This window comes from Ischnura elegans, chromosome 7 (genome assembly GCF_921293095.1).
Source record: "Ischnura elegans chromosome 7, ioIscEleg1.1, whole genome shotgun sequence".
Taxonomy (NCBI): Eukaryota; Metazoa; Arthropoda; class Insecta; order Odonata; family Coenagrionidae; genus Ischnura; species Ischnura elegans.
In genome coordinates, this window is record NC_060252.1 from 86795221 (window position 1) to 86819762 (window position 24542).

The 24542-nt window shown below is 37.8% G+C and overlaps 1 protein-coding gene across 2 annotated transcripts in view; it reads right to left on the reverse strand.

Moving 5' to 3' along the window:
- Positions 1-2161: 2161 nt before the first annotated feature.
- Positions 2162-24542, reverse strand: part of LOC124163093 (lon protease homolog, mitochondrial) — a 43626-nt gene continuing 21245 nt past the window's right edge. For both annotated transcript variants that reach the window (XM_046539892.1, XM_046539891.1), the window contains exons 10-17: positions 24084-24244; positions 15580-15685; positions 14879-15046; positions 10087-10176; positions 6194-6359; positions 3939-4168; positions 3107-3271; positions 2162-2834 (exon numbers count right to left, since the gene is read on the reverse strand). In XM_046539892.1, coding sequence (XP_046395848.1) covers positions 2685-2834; positions 3107-3271; positions 3939-4168; positions 6194-6359; positions 10087-10176; positions 14879-15046; positions 15580-15685; positions 24084-24244 — 1236 coding nt within the window. In that variant the 3' untranslated portion in view covers positions 2162-2684. The remainder of the gene's footprint in view (positions 2835-3106; positions 3272-3938; positions 4169-6193; positions 6360-10086; positions 10177-14878; positions 15047-15579; positions 15686-24083; positions 24245-24542) is intronic.

Below are 24542 nucleotides of genomic sequence, written 5' to 3' on the forward strand. Positions count from 1 at the left end.
TTGTCAGACGATGTAAAACTCCTACCTACTCGTATAGAAACTAGATCCCTGTGATGTCACTTGGTGGGGCATCGCATGGCCACCAATCAGGCCTTTTGCAAATTCGGTTAAAATTGACAATTGCCATTCATCTTAAGTGGGATTTCTAAAACCAAAAAATTTGTGTATTATGATAACACTAATGGTGCATAACAAATCGCAATCAATGCCTTTCGTTTTTTTGATGAAGGTAACTACCCTATTGTGGTCACCTGACAATCCTCTAGTCTACCGTTAAAGGTGGCCCTTCCCCAGTATTGATTTCCCATTTATCCCCAAAAGCAACAACTCCCTACCCTAACAGTACATACATATTTAGTTTGCATGTAAGAGTCCTAACAAAGTTTTTATTCCCTCACAAAATATTTTTCTGCTGCTAGGTTCTTGCATATACCTTTATCACAGTTGGCAGATGCATTTTCCCCACAGAAGGTCCTGTTTCATTTTAGTGTTTATTGTTTATTTCATGAGGAAGGCAGAGATACAAATCGGCTGATTTATAGTCTATTAAATATTCTTTGGGTGAACCGATGAAGAAAAGTTTTGATACTATTTTTTTACACTAAGATTTTCCCAAACAAGAATTGACTAAATGCTCTCCGACGATTCTCTTTTCTTTCCTCACTTGTCGTGTTTCTTTAGGATTCAATCCAGCAGCCATCATCTTTTGTTTAGTCCACTGGTCTCTCAAAATACTTCTCCATTAGGGAGAACCTTATGCTCCTCCTTGCACTTATACACACAAATATCGCATAATTTCAAATGTTCCTTTAAAAGTGTTTGAGTTCTGTACTTCAATAAAACTTTCCTTTTGGCTTATTCGCATTTTCTGTAAGTTTTAGTACTTCCTGTGGTACCGCTAAATCCATTTAGTAACACACACAATGGAAGAGAAACACGTCACCTTAGTTTGCAAGCCTTTATAAACACTCGAGAGGCCTCTTCATAGACCTTAGGCTCCTTTCCTGCATTCTCGGATCTAAAAATATTTCATCACTTCTCTAAAAGTTGTTAACATTGATTTGTTTAACGCCGATGAGGCACCGAATAAGGAACAAGTCGTCTCACTACACATCCTTTTTTCACCTTCTACCATCTTCCGATTTATATTATCAACAATGAACGCCCTCCTAGCAGCACATGCGAGATGAATTTTGCTGTATTCGAGGTGTGGGAGGGGGAGAAGCGAGTGGGGTGGGGACGGGAGTGGCCTGCCGTTCTTGTATCCACGATGCTGTGTGAGCTTTGGAATATTTTCTTTGCAGACATGGACTATAATTTGGCATTTTGTGGCTTAATGGAGGCAGATACGTCAACATGCACAAAATTTATACCCTGAAAGTTCATTAACTCAGCAAAATCTATAGGGAAATACCATAAAATATTAAATTTTTCAAATTTTGACCTTCCCCCACTAAATTGCGTTCGAGCAAGGGTCAGGGGTTCAACGAGAGGTCTCTAATTTTTCAGGCCATATTTTTGATCATTCCCACTTTTTTTCACTGGGCCAGATGGATTTGAAAAAAAATTTCCGATTCACCCTAGTGTTCAGTGCTGCGTGGAACCCAGCTCCAACAATTTTGATTAGTCTAATTATTCTGGAAGTTCTCCTAGCCTCCTTGAGGGACTGGGCCTCCTTGAGATCCTCCATGGATTTCATAAGTTATAAAGATACGTATAGACATGGGCACAAACAATAAAAGTTTAACGGCAATGGAATTTGAGCAAAATTTATGTGGCAAGCACTGGTATCCAGGAGAATAGCTTCTTTGATCTGAAGCGGTCACTTATGATCGAACATTGGGTTCCAATAATGACAAAGTGGACAACTTAGATTAATATAGTGTATAAATCCTAACACCAAGTATGTTCTAGGAGATTCACAACATCCGTAAACATCTCTCTGACTCAGTTTTGGCACCATAGCATGGCCCATTTATCCTTGATGGTGGCACTCTAATGTGGAACCACTGCCATAAATTATTTCAAAGCACAACAAGCATGAATCTTTAAACTCCATGCATACCAGGACTTTCACATTCATGTATGTACTTGAATTAACTTAGAGCAAGTTCAAAATATCAGTGCCAACAGCTCAATTATTGCCAGAAAAATTCAAAGACGGGTTTACATGTGTTTTATCTCAATGTCACAGTTGATTCCACAGATTATTTCCTTACTTATCATACATTAAACACACCTTAGTCTTAGATATATCGCTCACTTTAAAAGAAATGCTAGTAGTAAGTTCTCGCTTTCTGTGTTCTATTGAGAGATAAATATGTATCACTAAAATATTGTTTTAATGTTACAGATATCATTATCTAAAATCACTTGCACTGACAAAACACCACAAGAGTAAAATTTGCCACAAAACAAAGTATTCCAAAATATATTGCAAGGGTTATTCAGTAATAACACACACAAAATATGAGGCCTACTTAGTTAAGATAATACATGAACTTCAATGTGTGAGAACGTAAGGTAACTTCCAGGTAATAAATGGATCAACTACATGTGTAACTGCACATTTTAATATAAAATATTCAATGACAAATAATAATTGTGACAAAATTAAAAAACAACATTTTTTCATTAATTAATAAACTAGATCTTAAATCTCATAACAACCTGCCTTTTAGTCTTCAACAATCGGGGAAGGCAATTTTGTAGACTTCTTCATAATTAGACACAAAATGAACTTCTAGACCTTCCGTTATGTAAGACTGCAAGTTGTCAAAATCCTTCTTATTGTCCTCTGGAAGTATGATGCATTTCACACCTGCTCGCTTAGCCTGTAAATTTAAAATAATATTTATTAGGAATTTCAAATTCAAAGCAAACAACAGGTAAAATAGAAAGATAATATTTCTCAATGTACATAGGTATGAACCGCATTCTCCGATATACATAACAAGTTATGAGTGCTAACAATAAGAGCACTACAGAATATAATCTGCAGTACAAACATTGGTACCTTGACATTACCTTCTGATTTCACATTGCATGCTTAAAATTTATTCAAACTTGTTTTTATCAGCAAAAGAAACTATGTAAGGAAACTCACAGCTATAGTCTTCTCCTTAATTTCACCAACTGGCAATACTTTTCCCAACAGAGAAATCTCTCCAGTCATTGCCAAACCCTGACGAACTGGAACACCTTTGGCTAATGAGATTAGGGCAGTGGTAATAGTGCAACCAGCACTTGGTCCATCTTTTGGTGTTGCACCCTAAAGGAGAGAAGTGACAATTGATGACAAACCTTAAGTCATTAACTGTAGCTACAGAAATTGAGGGAATATGCAGAATAAGTTCAACTTTACAATAAAATACTTCAAGGATACCATAGATTAGATTTCAATTGGAGGGCACTTTCATTGAATCACTCAAGAGCATTACATGGGAATCAGGTATACAAATTCTCATACCTCAAACACAGATCAACAATGATTACTTTTCACAATATAATTTCAATAATTTACTATCAAAATATGTACTATATATCCAGGATAAGTTCAACTTATTATGACATACTTCACGGATACCATTTGTACACGTAGCACTGTTTCAATTGGAAGGGCACTTTCATTGAATTAATCAAGAGTACTCTATAGTTCGTTGGAGCTAGGTACACAAATTCTAAGAATTCAATTCGGTAATACATAAGTTGTAATCAAAAGTTTGGTTACGAAGCTTTGAGTTAAGGATTTAATATTCTTTACATTCCTCTAAAAATTTTAAGAAAGAATGTCAATTCGACAGAAAATATGAATGCCATATGACTGGAGAAGGACATATGAACAAAATATGATGCTAATACATACTTGGTATATCTCAACCTATAGTATGAAATAAAAAATCAAGGCAAGGAAAGGATATCAAGGAAACATTTATTACCTCTGGGACGTGTATGTGGATATGACCTTGAGTTAAAACACTGTTCGTTGGATCCTTCTCCATGACCACATTCCGTGCAACTGTGAGGGCTATTCTCACAGATTCCTTCATTACATCTCCTAATGAGCCAGTGAGTTCCAATGTGCCAGTAATTCCTCCTGAATCATCAGCCTGTGGATTTGTAGCCATGGGTTTTCGGAGGACTGACTCTATGTAGAGGGTAGTTCCCCCTAAAATAAATTGAAACAAAATATATTAAATACAATTAAGCATAGCAAGTAGCAAAAAAATAAGCTGCTTCTTTTGATAAAAGATACAGTGCCTGGCGTGATACGGTGGAAACCTTTGATATTCAGCTTAGTAAAACCACTTGTCTGTTTCCACACACTTTTATTTTTCCACCCACCTTGACAATGGCACGAGTTGCCAAAACCATGGTCGGTTTAAATAAAAGTGTGTGGAAACAGACAAGTGGTTTTACTAAGCTGTCTACTTCTTTTGATTTTAAAAAGGAAAATTATTCAATCAAAAGATATCAACAGCAGCTTTTAAATTTACTTATGCAAGGGTGACAGGACTTATCAGACAAAATCAAACGAATAGCAACAAGTACAACTTTTAAAGCATCATCAGAGCATTAAACAATATACACCAAAAATATCCCTTAAATATTCAATTTCATAGAGAATTCCCAAGACAAATACAATGAGCATAGTAATAGGGTAATAACCAGATCATTATGCTGGAGGACCACACCTTCCTCTGTGAACCAAGAAAACAAATACAGTGGACCCTTATCAATACGAACAATGTTATTTTGAAGTTCTCATTTTTACTAAGTCAATTATTAATCACAACAAAAAGGCTAATCCAATCTACAGTAAAAGAAACTTTATTACGAAATTTTCGTTATTACGAAATTACTAACCTTGGTCCAGTCCCAGAGGTTACAAAAAGAACATTATTAAGAAGTTCCATGGATAAGGAATGTCATTTAGGAAGAAATAGAGTATGCTACGTTATCATCCTTGCGATACGTAAAATTCCTCCCCATGCCATGTGCCCAAGAGCATCAATTATGGTTCTTTCTTCAGTAGGAGATACTTCAGCACCCACACAACATTTTATAATAAGCTTCATTCCGGTGGAATCATGGTGACCCACTCATTACCGATCATAAATTGGACGTATGATAAGTCATCTTCTGATGAACATTCCACTCTTAGAGATAAATTTGAAAAATTCATATGTGCCCAAAATTTCACATTCGGCACCTATGGAGTTGGCTGCTGTGATGCGGTGTGGCATAAAGGAAGTTGCACTTTGGGCACAGCCTGAACAAAGTGTCAATTAATCCATTAAGAAGTCAGGAACTGTTCAGCGTTTCTCCCGTTCTTCCTTCCCGTGGCTTATTATATTTTTTGCCTCCAGCCGCATCGCACGCACAGCTAGATCAGTTCATCACATTCATGAGATAACATACAATTGTAATGCAGTGTTCCATTCTGCAGGATAACCATCCTTTTTGATGAATTGCATAGGTTAATCAACTTGAGAACAAGGTCTCGGAACGCATTTTCTTCGCATCACTACGCTTTACTGTATTTGCTCATAATTTAATTGCGTAAATAATACACATGACTCTGAAGCTATTCTGCGGCACGAGTGACAATAACCAAGGAAGATTGAAGAGACAAGGATTTTTGGCAAAACTTTTTTTTTTTGCGATGATTCCTAAAAGAAACGCTCCTATGACGTTGGTTATTACAAACCTCTGGTTTTTCAGTCCCGTGAACTTTATAATGACAAGAGTTTACAGTAACTATATATCTCAATTGCGTTCAGAAGGATGAAGTGGAACAACTTTGTAATTGTCATTTCAAATGAACTTACAATCACAGGAGAAGAAAGTACTAGAGTCTAGTATCTAATGGAATGAAATGAATAACCAAAACAAATGCAGGCTACATTTCTAGCACTCATTTAGCCCATCATCAGCACTATATGAGTCTTGTGTTCTGAAACAATGATAATACCATAATTGCAACAATACCTTCTTCCATCTGAGGCTACTCTCATCAACAAATGATACACAAATACACCATGGGAGCATATTAACTGCAAATAACTCCTACTAGACTGAGATAAAAATGAAGAGTAGCCAGATAGTACAACATCAGCAAGAAAATCTTCAGGAGAAAATTTAAATTAAAAACAGTGAGCAAATGCTGATTAAAAAGAAACTGAAATATTACCCATTGCCGACCAAGCTAATCCCATCACGACTCCAGGAGGTGTTTTTTCATACAGACAATCATGGCTAAAAACAGGTTTCCCGACAAAGTCTTCAAGATTTCCAGGCACAACTTCAACATCCTGAGCTTCCTTCATCACAATTTTGTAGGCAACCTTTCTCACCACCTGAGGCATAAGCAGTAATGATTAATTTCACAGTAACTTATTGATTGTTGAGAAATTCTGGCTGATAGTGTAATTTCGGAATATTTGATTCCCACAAAAATTAGGTTTAACACTCTCATTGCAGTTCCTGACAAAGCCACAAAGGCAGTCTCAATGGGTGTCAGTGAGGAAGTTTATCATTTAGCTTTGATTTTCAACTGGTCCATCTTTACAACATACCAATTACAATGAAAATCTCAGCACATACATCAATGCGCTCCACTGAAGGTAGGAGGTTAAAACTTAGTCAGCATATATACTTCATCAAATTGTTGAATTGAGAGAGGCAATGAGTGAAAAATCCTGGTAGGATGTTTGATGATACATCCTACCAGGATTCCTACATGGACCATGAATCCTACATCCTGATGGATGTAGGATTATATTTGAGATTAAATACAAAACCATTTATGAATTCCACACTTTTGATACTCTGCAATCAGCCACCAGTTTCTCATTGACAGCTTCAAAAATAGTTTAACCAAAATAGCTTGCTGGAATACATAAAAATAAATACTAATTGGTAATGCAGCTTGTATTTCATGTAGGTAAAATCAAAAATTAAATACAGTGGAACTTGGTTAGTACGTTCCTCCTTAGTACGTTTTCCTCCTTAGTACGGCGATTTCCCTCGGTCCCGGTACCATCCGAACAAAATACAGGTAAAAGAATTTGGTTAGTACGTTTGAAAAAATTGCACTTTCCTGGTTAGTACGCTCAATTGCTTGCCGTGACGCAACCCGCAATTCATTCTCTGGTGTCTTCTTAAGGGTCGCAAACGTCTGAATTCATGATTTAATTTATTATTATTAGCCATTAACATTCTTCCATTCATTCCACATCTCTTTCTTCTACCGTAATTTATCCAAATGCATTTCTAAATTCTTGTGACGTGATGAAAAATAAAATGCGGCCATTTTTTCGGAATGTCTGACTATGAAAAACTACAGCCAATAAGAAGCCCCAATTTTCCCCACCCCGAGCTCCTCACCTTCTGTTGCCTTTGGAGCTTGGGAGTGCCCACTGCTGCACACAAAGTTCATGAGTGGGCAATTGTTGCTATTGCACGAGTTATCATGATGAAGAAATGAGTCTTAACGGTATTAGACAATTATCTAAAACAGTACTGCTCCATAAACTCGACGTCGTGCGTATTTACTTGACTACTGTTGCGGGAGCAGAGGATCCTCTGGATCTCCACGCGAAGCTTAGCTTAAAAATACTTGATCTCGGAACGAAAGCAGACGACATTAGACAAATTTTGACAGTAAATTTCAACTGTTTAATATAAAATTTTCTTGTAATTACGTCGTAATCTAATAATCTTGCGTGTCATCAGTTGATATATCGATCGATTTTACAATCAAAATGGTATCATTCCAGAAGCGAATGTCTACGGCTGTTGCCGTAATTTGAAAGTCAATATAATTTTGCCCAATTTTTATGATGTTTAAAAAACCAGTTGACTTACTCCGGGTTGTTGTTATATTCTCTGAGTACGCTGTGAGAAAGAAAAATGACTTGTCTTTGCTTGTCTGAGCTTCACTTGTCCTCGTTCTGTAAATAGATATAGGATAAATTACGGGAGATAGACGCCGTAATCATGAAATCCTCTCCGGGATGTCCATGAAAAATTGCTATTTTTATTCACATGGTATTGTTTTTCATGGTAGCGCTCATTTTCTTGATTTTAAATGTGAAAAGAGTTCAGGAAGGCGATCCTATGAGAACTACTGATAGTAATTGTAATTATGACGACTTTTTCACTGATTGCAATAACCCCGACTGCTATTATTTACTTTCCTCGTTAGTACGTTTTCCTGGTTAGTACGTTCATTTTTCGTGGTCCCTTCAGAAACGTACTAACCAAGTTCCACTGTACTTGAGATAATGCATTTTTGAATGGCCCCATGCACTAACTCAAAGACCTTTTTTGGAACTTGGGCCAAGGCCCTAGAAAAATATAAAAATACATACAGCAGACTCCTGATTATCCTGCTGCGCTTTAACCGTGTTGCGGATTATCTGTGCATGAGTACACACTCCTTCAAAGTTTTTTGCAATCTCTTTTTGAAAACATAAAATTGGACACAAAGGCATCGGGATATTTGCATTTTAATGCGAAGTTACACCAGGCTCATTATTTCCATAAGAATTCCCTTAATAAAATGGAATTATTTTATTTACTTGCTGACTAGAAAGGTTTCAAGTTAACTTGGAGGTCTGCTTTGTCGTTGCAGATGAAAATAAGCGGCAGAAAAAAACTCTTGATTAATTTTAGAAGATTTGTCAATGGTTAACCGATCATAAATTAAGAGAAATGTTACACATGATCTTCAATTGCATATTTCAAATCGCAAATGCGCATTTATTTCTGCGGCCTCGCATGCGATTGAATACGGCCCAAGGGTACCAGAGATTTCATTGCACTCAGGCATGTTTACGCAGTGACTAGTCAAGGTCAAACTGGAGAGGCAGAGAATACAGTGGAACCTCGATCAATCATTTTTCAGGGGGATGGATGAAAATACGACCAATGCGGGAATGTTTGGCTAGGTTGCCTATGTCCCAGGAAATGCTGGATTTTTGGCGAGTAATTATGATATTTATTAAGGGATTCAAACAAGATTTTATCTGACTACAGGAATATTAGTGCTACATCGAAACACTTAGGTCATAATGTAGATTCGACTTATACCTCTTTCAAATATGTATCTGAAAGGAACATGCCACCTTGCTAAAAAATGTTTGCACTCCACTCAGCATTTGCATTGCTATTATGGATTTCTGTCAAATGTAAAAATTCTTATCCATCAAATGCCATTTCAAGTTTACGTATTTACAAGAGCTGTGTGCATGTTATGCCTAAAACAACAGCTATCGCCGACGCAGTGATTGGTTCTGAGATGGATCAAAAAGGCCAAAAATAGTTTATTATTAGAAATCTTCCTTTCTAACATTTAAATTTTTAATACAATTGAGGCAAAGTGTAAAGCCTGAACAATGTTACATTAATCGTCAGCTGCATGCCCACCTAATCCTCGGCTTCATCCCACTTCTTGTTTACGCTAGGTATTTCGCTCTACCCCCACCCCTGCCATTATGTGCTAGTGGAAAACCCGAGGCATAGTAATACTTACGCGCTACTAGCCCGGAATCTTTTCTTCATCTTCAATTATTTTCAGTCCATTTTTTAAAGTTCTCAATTGTTTCTTCGGAAGGGCCATGGTTTGAAGACGGATAAAAATAGAACTAATAAAAATACCGATACCAGGGATGGATATGGAGCAGTACGAAGACGAGTACAATCGTGTTGTCACCACTAAAAAGATTGAGCTTGAGAAAAGAAAGCTCTTAATGATTCTGGAAGGCAATCTAAAATAACAGATAATGCGCATGAATAATAAAAGATAGTTTGATTTGCGTAAGTTATGAAATTAAAGTGAAAGTTTGGATAATTCGTTTTTTCCGATTATTCGTGCTGCATCTCCCCATCATTAGCCAGGATAATCGGGAGTTTAATGCATTTCTAATGTAAGGACTTAAAGATGGTGCTCCTAAATTATGCTCCCGAGCCTTTTAAAGGAGAGGCACATTAATATCTAGTTATGTAACATGTAGAGTTCTGGATTCCTCATGTCGCATTTTACTTACATTACAAATAACACAAAATAATATTCATACTTGCCTTGTTTATATACTTCTGCAAGTTACGTACACCACTTTCACGGCAATAAGATTTCACCAGTGTATTAAGAGTTTCATCAGAAATTTTTATCTGAAAGATAAAAGGATAACATAATGGATCACATACTTGAGGCAAGATCATAGCTAAAGTACTCAGATGTGCATAATTTGATTTTTTTAAAGTCCAAATGTAATGGGGAACATGCATGAACTTTGTTTCTCCCGTTCTTGTAGCCTATCTTATAGAGAATTTTCTCACCAATCCGAATATATAAGCCAAAGTTGTCTACGTCAATCACAAATGCTGTAAAATGCTAATGAAATTCTAAAAAAAATCGACGAAAGTCACGTGACCCGAAACGCTTTCTCATTGGCTTGACGTCACCGAACAATATTCAGTCTCAGTGGTCTCAGTTCTCCATAAAATTCGATGTCTAAATACTGCTGTTTTTCAATGAATACAGATCTTTAATGTCGTTAGGGAGTTGTTGATGGAAAAAGAGGGGGATTGTTGGAGGAATGAGGTGAAAAGAAAACTGATTGACAAAATGACTGAAGTGGGATTTAAGAAGGCGCAGTCAGACAATTTACCTATGGTTGACTCCTTTATGGTGGCCGCCTTCCTTAAAAGCAAAGATTCTTTCGTCGCCGCCGAGATGCGTGGAGTGAAAGCAAGCAGGTAAGGAAGCTATTTAATGCATAGGAAAATTTTTAAGTTTTAACATTGTTTTCTGTTTATAAATACTTATTTTTGAAATCAAATAAACTATCCTTCATCAGCGGTTAATTATTAGTTATCCATAAATTTAATACCAAACTTATCATGCGGTTCTCTTATATCAGCTCCATAGTCGTTTGCATATAAGTAATGAAATAATAGACTAATGTACAAATATGTTTCAGGTATGATTAATGCCTAAATAATTCTGAATTATTACAACATCGTCACTCACCAAAAATACGATTCGGCATTTAGGAAACTAAATGTGTCTCATAATATGGCACTATCTCTGAAAAAAAAGAAAAAAGAGCTGCACTTTGTGTTGCTGCTCCTGATTTTGAGAAGACAAAGAATATTTCTTGTCTATGGGTTGAGTGTGACCATGATTTTGTAATGAATGTTGTGGCTGCCGCCACAAGGTTTTGGGAGAAAAATATTTTTCCTATTCTTTTCAACAGCTGTAAACATGATTAGTTTTTTTAGTTACCCCAGAACTGGCCCCATATCCTTCTTATTATATTTTCGTAATAAATTTATTTTGCACTCCCTTTCATTGTCGGCATTTTTTCAAGGATGCTACTTTGTTAATGGAGCTTGAAGATTAATTAAGCCACAAGATATAATAATCACATCATCCATCAAGGTAATAAGATTGTGATCTATACAGGCATGAGGAACTAACATTTTAAATTCCCTAATGCGTCTGATAACACGCTCAACATGAATCCTCAAGCTGGCAATATTTTCGTCTCCATTACTTCCTTTTTGGTGCTCTTAACTTCAGACTTAACACTGGGGGGTGGAATTAATGTGCAGCCTTTTGTACCAAGAAAGCTATCAATGTGTTTGAAACCCCGAACAGCCATCACAGCACAATGAGAAGGCAAGTATTTAAAGTAATCACATTGTTCTACAAGCAGTGAATCAGATATCCGACCTCCAAAGCCCTTAGATATGTAATTTATTAATCCATCAGGTGTGCTAGACACCAATTACTTCAGAGTATTTGCAGAATTGTATTCCGACCATATTAGAGCTTGTTTTACAGGGTCCGATGGTTTTTCTATCTCTACTTCTAAGCAATCAATAATTGATTGTACATGGCTATACCTTGATCGAAATGGTATGGGCAGTAACTCTAATATCTTTTTCTTGACTGGCCATATAATGAGCTGTTTCATACATTGGGATATTTTTGGAACAGCATCATGGAACACCCTACTAGCTGTGCTGAATGATATGCTAAACTCATCAGAGAGAATAGTAAAGCATTCATTAAGTCTAATCTTTTTTAGAGTTAGCATGATCATGGACGTATGTAAATTTGTGTTTCTCTGAAGAGTGCCCAGAATGAAGCTACAGTTTTCAGGTACACCCATTTATAGCTTATGGTTTCTATTAATTAAATTTATTCCTGCAATTGCTTATTGCTTTCTTTCAACTGAGTCATTTTCATTAATAAATTCAGCTTCTGAGTCAATAGATGAATTATCAGAAAAACTGTACTCATCTTCTTCACTCATATCCTCCTCGGAGCTCGACTCCTCAAAAGTTTTACTGACTTTCCTTCTCTTCAAACTTTGAATGGGGGATGTCTGGGTATTTACAGATTTTATTTTTTTTGTGATGTCGCCCTATCAGAAACACGTCTTTATTTGCGTTTGTTTACTCCTGAATTTAGTGCGTACTTGAACCCCAACACTTGATGACACTTGAGAGGAAATACCTGAACTACTCTCCCGGTCATCCTCTGACTCAGCTTCAAGTTCACATAGTTTGTCAGCTTCATTGCCACTGGAACCTGTGCTCAATTATCTATATATATGAATTGAAAAATGCAAGTATCAAAGCTCCATGCACACGTACTTAAACCGGTAGAAAAATGCGCAGCAAGGTCAACCCGAAAACCTTGCTGCGCATGCTGCACCACCCCGCAAAAGTCTCCATCAACACGGTAGAAAAATCTTATAACAATACTTTTCTTGAAATATAATAACACTTTTTCCGTTCATAATTAAGTTTTTCCTTTAATGTGATTGTTTGTAACTTTTCGATTTATATTACGTGGCAATAACATCCTTTGGCTCAATTCAATCTTTTTTAACTCACATAAATAAGATTTGCAACCTTACTGGCACGTACGCTGAAATGATCGTCACAACTGTTGATAATTTCGATATAGAATTTACATCTCTTCTGCAGGCTCTCAACCATTTTAATCTCTTCTTCGAATCTTTCGGGACATAAATAAAAACCTCATTCGGCGAGGAATTTTAGGTATTTGAGCAACAGGGCACGACAAAAGATTTGTAAACCTTTCTCTCTTTTTTCTCGTTTACATCCATTATGCTTGTTATGCTTGAATGAAATAATCAATTAAGGTTAGTGAAAATCACTAATTAAGAAACCAAAGCAATAATTTACTCTAAATGCCGTTCCATCATTAGCATCCACTTACTTTCTTGTCAAAATATAAACAATAGTCTCTAGCAATATCGTTCTGTGACGTCACGCGTCCATTGTCCCATGACGCAGTGTTTTCAGGCTGCCGAGAAAGAATTATTTTTAAAGAGTGATATCTCAGTAAAAAACCGCAGGCCACCTGTGAAATTTTTACCACATCCATTTTAGATAGTGGTCTTCCGATTCATCTGGTTATAAAAAATTGTGCATGTTCCCCATTGTGTTAAAGTATATAAAAGGGATCTCCAAAATATGAGTATCAAGGAAGGTAACATCAAATGTCCAATGGTTCATGCATTATTAACTCTCCTTCATTCTTAATCACTATATCATATTATTTCAACCAGCCGGCGACCAACTCTCCAGATAATCTGAATGAAAAAAATAAAAAATTTTAGTAGAGTCCATAAGCCCTTATGAAGGTATGATGTCAATTTTACAATGAATCTTACTCCAAGAAGATAAGTACCTATTGCTTAGGATAAAATAGAAAACAAAGAGTAAAGGATGGTAATAAAATATAGCTCTAACAAAAAAATTAAGTTAATGGCTAAGGGGCATTTATAAAAAATTAATGTGTACAAGATGCCATCTATTATTCCTCTGAAGAATGAACTACCATACATTTTCCATATTATATCCATGTTATTTTTCATCCCGGAATGTTTTCTTCTACCATTCACAGTTTGAGTTAAAAGAAAAAAAGACAAAAAGCTAAAGATACTAATGTCTATGACACTGAACATTTTAAGTATTTCATGATAATTTTTCCACTTATTAAAATTGACCAAACTTCATGATAATTTTCACATTAATTCCATCAAGTTTTGTGCTTACTTTTCCTATGAACACTGCCATTAACATATGGGTACTGAAATCTCACATTATGAGCTATCTACAAAAACTTCATTGCTAATTTTATCTAGAAACTAGCCTTGATACCCAATAGCTGTATTAAATGCTGGTTGTACAAAATAGTCAAATATGGTATTCGTCTATTGCCCATCAACCCCTAATTCAAGCATATTATTCATAGTTCCCAATTCAATACCTTTAAGGAATTATTTCTCACATCTCAAATAAAAAAACATAGGAATATCATTTGATGGATGATCTGGCAACAACAAGTACCACGCAAAACCAGATCCATCACCTCACCTTGAATTCAAAGTGTACATTACGATACCTCCACTGCATAAATGCTCATCAATCACCCACCGAATCAAATCCGCTCATTTAGAACTGTAAGAGCTATCTAGATGAGCGGATTTGATTCTGTGAGCGTTTGTTAAGCGTTTATGCATTGGAGGTATCAATTATTCTACAACTATCATTGTTCTTCGCTAGCATTCAGTGTAGCTTACACTGTCACTACCACTGTTCTCTACAAGCACTTGATGGAGAGTGGTGGGTTTGAAGCATGCATGCACACAGCAGAAAGCCAATGCCTAAAACAAACAGCTCATTTAAGGATGAAACAAAGGTAGTAAAGACAAGATCAGTATCACGGACTTGATTAAATTAAATCTACATCTGTTTCTTAACCTCACAAATACCTGTTACTGGTCAAGAATAAGACAGCACTGAGGATATGGAGACCTCAACTTACCTGCTCATCTTTCAAACCAGACTCCCTCTTGGCTTGAGGAACTAAGTACTGATTGGCTATGGCTAGTTTCTCTTCGGCCACATAACCTGGGAGGGCGATTACCTCCATACGGTCCCTTAGAGGCTCAGGGATGTTATACACTACATTGGCAGTAGTTATAAATAATATCTGTAAATTAGACATTAACAATTTTAACAACACAGGCATAACAGAATGTGAGACACACAGATTCTTGATAGGAAAACTAAATGTCCCATTATTCACATCATACATCAGCAAGAGAAAAGATAAATATGTACCTAGCATAAAATCTCACTATTTCAAGAAATTTGTGTTTGGACCTAAAAGACTATGACCAAATTCACATTCATGAATCAATGACTTTTTGATAGGCGAGCATTGAAAAAATGATTTTCTTAGTGTATTCTCAGCATTTACCTGACATAAACATATTGCATCCCAAATGACACATATTTTCCCCATTCAAGATTTTAGGTACACAGTGAAGTATGAACTATGGTTTTAATGTAAAGCCACATTCATTTAAAATCCTAATTCTTAATGGAAATTTACCACAATATTTACAATATCAGAGCAGCACAAACTTCAGAGCTAAATAATTCATTGCCAATTAAGTGAAACACTGAAGATTGACTAGATGTAATGAAAGATTCTGGCTTCAGGCATAGAAAAAAACTTACTTTGGATAAATCTACAGGAACATCTAAGTAGTGGTCTAAGAAGTTCGCATTTTGTTCAGGATCCAGTAGTTCTAGAAGAGCTGATGCTGGATCACCTTGAATACCTCTGAAAGCAAATAAAAATTAATGGATTAAAGAATGAAACAATACAACAACATTAAACATGTTTTTATGATTCATGACACCTAAGAATGGCAATTATTCACGAATGTCATAGGTAGAGGTTCGTGAAAGTGGTTTTATTTTTTGCTAAAATTCGTTTTAAAATCATGTGATTTCGGTGTTATAGAAAATCTTGGCGGTGTTATTATAATGCTACAATTTTCCCATGTTTATAGGCATTTTATTATTTTATGGTTCACATTTCATGAATACTTATACTTTTATTAAGGATTTTACATAACATTTAACTCAATTTTGATTGTACAAAATTTCTGATAAAACTAAATGAAAGAAATGGTTCTATGTACTTATATTCGTTCAAGGTATGTGAATAGTTCAAGTATTTAGTCCTGGTGAATACGATCGGCAAATGGCATATTCCCACTACCTCATATGTGCATACTTATGTGTGTGTATAAGAGCCATTCCAGAATTTTTGGATTGTCAAGTTTCTCTACACTAAATAAAGCCTTTAAAAATTTCTATAGTAGCAGCAACAAGCTCCTCCTTTGTTTTCTTTGACTAAGTGACTGTGTGTTCAAATGATAGCTGCCATTTAGCGGGTCCCCTTTCTTTCGCAGGTTTATGTGTATTCCTACTGATGTGCTTCAACAAAACATCTAGAATGAGAAGCTTTCTCACATGAAAAAATAGATATTAGATTTGGCTAATGTTAAAATGATTTTTTTTTGGATTGTAGCACAGTGGAAAGCCGAATATCCGACGATCCGTCTGCTAATAAGGAGAACCCCCTCTCCTCCTATCCTTTCTGTTCCTTCCTTCCCTTCCTCTCCTGCTAGCGCTTCGTGCTTTCAAATAACCATACGTGTCTATGGATGTCTTTAAACGAATCAAATCGCGCAGTTGACGGCATGGCGGCGTTGACGGCCGCCGTGGTCACCACGGCACCCATTTCAATTCGGCCCGGCGGTACGCCGTCTACGGCGTGAAATACAGGCAGTGCTACATTGAGGCCGCTTTCTGACGAAACGACTTTTCGCTGGTCTCCGTTCACGTCATGACGCCATGAAATTCAGGCTGCTTTCAGACGAGACAACTCTCTGCTACGCTGTGGGCCGTGCAGTGAACGGCGGCCCGGTCCCAGCCAGCAGCCGTGTTTAAGTCGACGAAATTGTTACATTAGACCCACACTCAAGGTTTTCCTGCAACAAGTTATCCAATAACGCTGTCTAATGCGTCGCGGTGACTCACCGGAATTACTGCTCGGCATTGACGCGTACCAGGTGCGTGAGCTTGTATTTCCGGTCTTTCGCGGCCGCGTTAAATTTCTTCCGCACATTTTTAATTCATAATATCTAATTCTTCAGGTGAGAAAGCGCCTCATTCTAAATATTTCAGGATTGATACATGGGAATCGAAGAGAGAGGCTGTGATACATTTAACGGCAAATTCTGGCACAGAAGTCACTACAGTGCACGATATTACGCGGGTGCGTTATGCAGGAGACTAAACGAGCCAATTGACCTTGGAATCGTAATGAGATAAAGCAAATGAACGTCAGCAGCGTTAAACAATGAAGGCTTAGGCTTTAATAGATTGTGAATCATAAGATGTGATTTTTTTCGCTAATCCACCTAAAATCGCACAAAACACGAAATTTTGTTTTTATTCACCAATTTCGCGTTATTTCGTTTTATTTCGCGTAATTTCGCGATATCGCGTCTCGCGAAATTCACGGACATCTAGTCATAGGTAATGCAAAGGATACAACTCCTTTCCTTACAAAAATGATCCTTTCTATATGGATAAAAATATTTGTGGCATACAGTGAGTCCTCGTTCTACGTCACCCCGTTTAACGTCATTTCGCGATAACATCATGAAAATTTTGAGACCGTCATTCGTTTATCGCACCTACGCTTCGCAATAACGTCAAGTCTTTCAAATTTCGCACAAAAAAAAAGGCGAAGCGGTGGGCGTTGCAGGTTGTTCGTTTTGTGGGCGGTAATATAGTCAGTCTATACAAAGTGTAAAACAGTGTTGTTTATTGATAATTGCGATTACGGTTTTAGCAAAAATTTCTGCAAAATGAATTCTTGCGTAGGTGCGCAAGGTTTTACTTGACATTATGGTTTTCAGGAACCTAAAAAGTGATTTCAAGGCATTTTTCCGGGTAGAACCTGGAGTTTTTGTCGTCACTTTTTTTGCCGAGTTCACAATAATTTTGGTTCCTGTAACTGCGACGATGTTTCAGCTATGATGATGCCCAAGGTTCTTAGACTGTACTCTAAGAACCTTGGATGATGCCCAGGCGACGCTCGCCCGGGCGACCACCATAGCGAAGCGGAAAAGCAAATGCTGGAAGATACAAAAATGGAGAAGGATTTACGTCACCGCTGCTATTGTCGTCGATGAAGACAGGAACTCGTATTTATGCGATAGCTTGGCATTCCCACCGTAAAAAATGCCCCAGATATGATATGCTAACATTTTTTCGCGTAGGAATTGTGAGGTCTAGGAGCCGATATTCACTTTTTATATTGTTTCTTATGCTTCGATTAACGTCATTTCGTTTATCGTCAAATTTTTCAGGAACGGTAAGTGACGTTAAACGAGGACTCACTGTATGTACATATAGATTGTCGCACTTCTTTCTCAAAATGATATGCCACTAAGTTATTCCAAAAGCCACTAACTTAAGTTTGATATAAAACTATAACTCTAAATGATAATGAGCCCTTTATCCTCCTGCTATAAGGAATGAAGATGAATAAATGTACTGGCAATTTTGTGAGAAAACATTCTCGTATGTTGGACCCTTGCTTCTTACCAGCCCTCACAGCCCCTTCATTGCCTAATGACCCTATCTCTTTAGTTTTTGAGCGCGACTCTTGGCAATCCTCTCTTCTAGCTCAAACTAGTCCTTTACTTAATCTGTAAATGCCACATTCGATTGCCATGAGCTAGCCACCTCTCTTCAACTTCATACATACATATGTCCCATGCACTCTAGTCAAGGCCGTAGCTAGGGGAGGGGGATCAAGGGGGATTGATCCCCCCCCCCCTCCGAGATGAAAAAAATTAAACAGGGTTCCCACTCTACCTGAACAATGAAATTCACGGCTTTTTCCAGGTTTTCACGGTTATTTTTCACGTTTTCACGGTTTTTTAAAGGTTTTCACGGTCTCAATTTTGCTAAATTCACGGTCCGTTAATAAGCCAACAATAAGAAAATCACTGGCCGTATATCAACAGAAAATTAACGTACGCGACAAACGGCCGTGAATCTTAACGCCGCAATGAAAAGTGATATCTGTTATGACGTGATCTATCGTTTGCAAAATTAAGGGCCGACTAAAGGACCAGCCCAACCGCGCTCTTGCCTGGACGCCGAATACCCTTCGGACCTTCTTCCGTCCGGACACCCGAGGTCCTTTTTTAATTCCTCGCCGAGAGATTGTTTTTTGAGCACGTTGTTATTACTGCACAGTAACCGAATTTCCCCCACCCCAATCTTTCTTATTTAACGGAAAATATTTTATTTTAATTGTTTATAGTAAATAATAAATTGATTCTTTCTTATTTAACGAAAAATATTTTACGAAAAATGTTTATAGATCATAATAAATCGAAAAACAATTTCATACACCGTATTAGCACGAATCTAAGACGAACACGATTCTAAGACTACCCTCCTTTTTTGGAACTCCACAAGGGGACAATTTTTCTTTATTAATAACGATACGATTATAAAATGAATGCGGAAAAACGATCAATGCTCAATTTTTTTTGCTAGATTGCCTATGTCCCAGGAAACGCAGGATTTTGGCGAGTAATTAAGAAATTCATTAAAGGTTTCAAAACAATATTTTAGATAATAACAGGAATAGTAGTACTTTATCAAGACACATACGTCATATTGTTGATTCGACCCATATCTCTTTCAAAATTCTGAATGTTTGCTCTCCACTCGGCATTTACACTGCTATTATGGATTTCAGTCAGATGTAAAAATTCTTATCCATCAAACACCATTTCCAGTACACGTATTCACGAGAGCAATGTGCATGTTGTACCTAAAACAACCGCATTCGCCGGTGCAGTGACTGGTTGTGAGATGGATCACGAAGGCCAAAAATAGTCAATTACTTGAATTGTTCCTGTCTAATGAATATATTTTCAATACAATTGAGGTAGTGTGTAAAGCGTGAACAATGTTGCGTTAATCGTCAGCGGCACGCCCACCTGGATCTTCGCCTTCATATCTCTACTTGTTTTCTCCAGGTAGCTCACTCTACCCTCACCCCTACCGTCATGTGCTAGCGGACAACCCAAGGCGCTCTGCAATATTCACGCGCATCTAGCCCGGATTCTTTTCTTCATGTTAAATTATTTTCAGTCCATCTCTTAAAGTTCTCAATAGTTTCTTCGGAGGGGCCATGGTCGGAAGACGACTAAAATTAAACTAGTGAAATGACTTTATTAAACCCACATGGAAAACACTCGGTGGTTCGAAGTCCAGCCACCCCGGAAAGTAGGGAACCACTCGTACGAGGTGAAGTTCGGAACTGATGCTATCGCGTACGGGGGTACGCAGAGCACACTGCAGAGGGCGAAGCGTGACCATATGACTGCGCCATGAAATGTTTTACCCTAAAGATGCCCATTCTTTTCTAATTAGCGTAGCGCCAGGTGATCAGATGAATTCGGATTGTTAGTAGGGAGAAACAAAAATCCTGAGAAGATATCCCTTCGTCAGTAACTCTGACAAGTGAGACTACTAGTAGTAGTATAGCTCGTAAATTGATAACTGATAACAACCTTGTATCATGTTTTCGGAACAAAATGCCGAATTAACTGCCGTAAGCTCAGCTACGAGGATATCGCGTTTCGCCAAAAATCACCATCGTATTTTTCCATCTATTTCCTTGCTTAAAATACGTCATGTGTGGTCTCGTTTTTTTTAACGTGCAAATTACTAACATTTCAATCTAATAAAAGCATAATAGCAATTACTGAATATCATTGTTAGATACCTTTTGGGCTAATAGGTGATTAATGCAGCAGTTGACCTCCATAAACAGGGAACTTCCAAGCAGTTAGGCTGAAAAAGGTCAGTTGGTGAGAAGAGGGGGGAGCGCGAAACACATTTCTATTGTTCTCGTGTAACTCGATATTTTTTTCGAAGCTAAGGTCTTCGTAATAAGATCCCTGCGCGAGCTGGGACCTGTTTTTATTTTGAAGAAGAGGAAAGCGTCAGAAGGGGGGAGGCGAATGGTGAATGGAGGGGGATAAAGGTTCTTGGGAAATGCGCTAATGTTTCCCACGGCACTGAGCTTCTCCCAATGGTAGTTCCATCTCTTGGAGAGGATTCCAACTACGTGCTTGTCGTTATTAGCCATAAATGACACATTGTATTTATTTCGTCTCATTTTCGTCAAACGATGGATGCGGGAAAATTCTGCGTCGGAACCGCGATCTTCAAACGATCAATGCGAGAAACGATACTTCGGGGAACGATAGATGCGGGAAAAAATTAAATTGTCTATAAGGAACTTTATTTGGGACCAGAAATGGCGAACGATCAATGCGGGAACGATAGATCGAGGTTCCACCGTATAACTTTCTTTTGCAAGCGGCAGTGTAATGACTTCTTTTCTCTGCTATTGTAATACTCTGAAACCAAAACTGAATCGATCTCTCTAATCAGAGGCAAATCATGTTCCCTTCTTACCGTTGCTCTGGGAAAAATGGAACGACTATGTAGCATAATTAATCGTAGAGGGCGTAACTTGGAGGAAATCCATAATATCACGAATACAAGGATCAAGGAAATAGCAAAGTTCTTGATCCTTGTATTCCTGAGACTATGTAGCAGTTTATATCGCGACGGCATTGAGGCTTTAACGACACAAACAAACAGCATTACCTTAGATAGCACAAAGCGGAGGAACTGGATCACCACCGACAGTAAATAACTCCACACAAACTTTCCGGTTGCGACGTAAAACTGGCAAGTTCCAGGTCGACGCATGCGACAATCGTGTAATGCTGTGTTGCCATAAGCGGAAATCTTCTCTCGTTTTCAGGGCCGCAATGCGCGAGAATTAGTAACGTCACGCCGAAAGCTCGCTGTCACCCTGTTCAAACGCAGGGAGCGTAGTGTCCACAGCGCATGGCAGGTTGTCAAGGCTAGCGGTCTTCCAGTCATAGGATTGAGGGTGTTGAATAAACGTTCAAATTTTTCGACACAATGGCCATCTAGATTTAGTTTCGAAAGTGGTCGCTGCAGTCAGTGTGAAGGCTAATTGGGTGGAAGGGGGACTAAGCAGTGACCGAGGGAGGGGAAACCAAGCCATTTGAGGAAAGTAAACAAGCTGATGAGAAGTGGTGTCATATTTCAGGAGGGGGAGAGAAAAGGCCTGCGCTGGGGAAAGATGTTTTTTTCTTCAGGCAACATTCGTTCCCACGCTTTTCTGACCCATGCGACCGCATGCGACGATGCTCGCCACAATGAATAGAAGTGCGCTAGCTACGAACGAAGATGAAAATTTCTGGGAAGGTATTATTATCAAGATTGAGAGATTTTTAAGGTTTTAAGACGTAATTCACGGCTATTTCCCGGTTTTTTCACGGTAGAGGAAATTCACGGCTAATTCACGGTTTTAAGGTTTTCACGGTTGAGTGGGAACCCTGTTAAATAGATACTTTATGCTCGCTTGGTGCTCACATGACGATATTATATAGTGGCACAGGGACATCTAGTAGTCCAATGCGACTTAAGCCAATAATTATCTGAGCGAATTTGTAGGTGCAGTGTGCGTAGTTGTAGTGCAGTGTGTGAAATAATAGTGCTGTGAATTAGTTGAGAGGTGAGTGACTTATGAGCCTCCTGAGGGACCGCAGAATTGACATCGACACCAAGGAGTTAATTCATTTGGCCGCAGCAAAAGAAAAGCTAGAAGGCTAAATTCAATTTTATAATAATATTTTCCTTTAAGGGTTTATAATAAATACAGTGGAACCTCGTTAAAGCGAGTACGGGCTATAGCGACACCCCTGCTATTACGAGAGATAGCCGATGCACCGTCAATTGACCCTGTAATAAGCATGTTAAAAAATTCGTTTTTACGAGACCCTTTCGGTGTTGGCTCTCGCCATAGCGAGGGTTTCACCGCCGGAAGACTTTCACTCCTTAACCTCTGTAATTGCTAGTGATCTGTTAGAAATGAAGTTAATGGAGTGCTCAGTCTCAAATTTATGTGGTAAACTGTCGTTCGATAAATATAATGATTGACGAACCAATGCTTTGCATGATTTTTATTCAGTGCGGCGCTTATAAATTGTTTGAATAGTTAGTTGTTATTTGAGTAAGGAAATTTAGTGATGCAAAAAAACATCGCCTTTCGCCTGGATTTATGCTTACCTTTATCGGATAGATGTTTATCTGTCGCCGCACCACTCCTGTTCCTGTATATCTGTTCACAACAGGTATATTGGCTATTATTTGCTCCACCTCCGGTAAAGCAACAATTCGCTATGGCGAGTGTTTATTAGTGCACCGTGGGGTGTCGTTATATCGAGGTTGCACTGTATGTATATTTAACTGTAAAAACCGTATAAAAATAATTTTATGTTTGTCTACTATTCCATAAACCCCCCCAAAAATATTTTCTGGCTACGGCCTTGACTCTAGTAGTCTAATTTCAGGTGGGTTAATGTTATCAGGTTTACTTAATGTTTGGTATCAAATAGAACACAAAATTATAAATATTTCTATACTACGTACTATGTACTTGTTTCATGGATATACGATTGCTAAAACATTGACTCTGTGATTAGTATAACAGTCCATCACCATGTTGCTACAGCCTTCCAAGTAGAGCCTCAAGGAAAGATTTGGGAGCGTATAACTAGAGTCCTGCTCTGTCCATAGGGTCTTGCCTCCTACTAGTATTTTCCATACACAGTGGAAGACTACTTATAATAATTAAAAGTGTAATATATATCTGCTGCAGCTGGAGGTTTAAAAGACAACAATTACCACACATCACAAAATTCCTACTTTCTTTTCTCAAATACAAAAAGAAATATCAGCTGCCATTGCAATGCCTATTTTGTTATGCTATCTTCATACCTATACTAGGAGGTATGGTAGCCCAGTGGGGGGCTACTGATTAGGGGCTTCTGGTTACAATTCCCATGTGAAGCATTGAGACCCCCAAATATAAATCCTGGAAGAGCTAGGCAGCCACTAGGCATATTATCCAAATCAACCTCCTGATTGTGCCCCTGAATTAGTGATACAATACCATAAGGGAACAACATGCATCATCACTAGAGATCAAACAAACGCACAATGAACAGCAAATGGAGACTAACCTTCCAATTTTATCCACTTCATCAATTAACACCAGTGGATTTTCAGTCTTTGTTTTCTTCAAACACTGGATAGCTTTACCGGGCATGGCTCCAACATATGTCCTCCTGTGGCCCTTGATTTCTGCCACATCAGTCATTCCTCCCACACTAAACCTAAAATACTAAAGGGAACATACTCTTGATTTCCAAGACTGAGATTAAATAAACATATTCATAGAATGACTCTATCTCCTTCTCAGATGAGGGCATGCCATGCCATGAAACAATACTTAACTAATATTTACCTAACTATTACCGTGAAAATGATAAAAAATAAAAATCAATAAGGACCACTCCAAGCTGTGTATTTCAATGGATGGCAATTTTAGACACTACAAATCTACTTTATTAGTTGCCTTATTCCAACATATGCTAAAAATTCATCAAACAACCAAGTTATACCTTTTGTCTTCGGAAAAC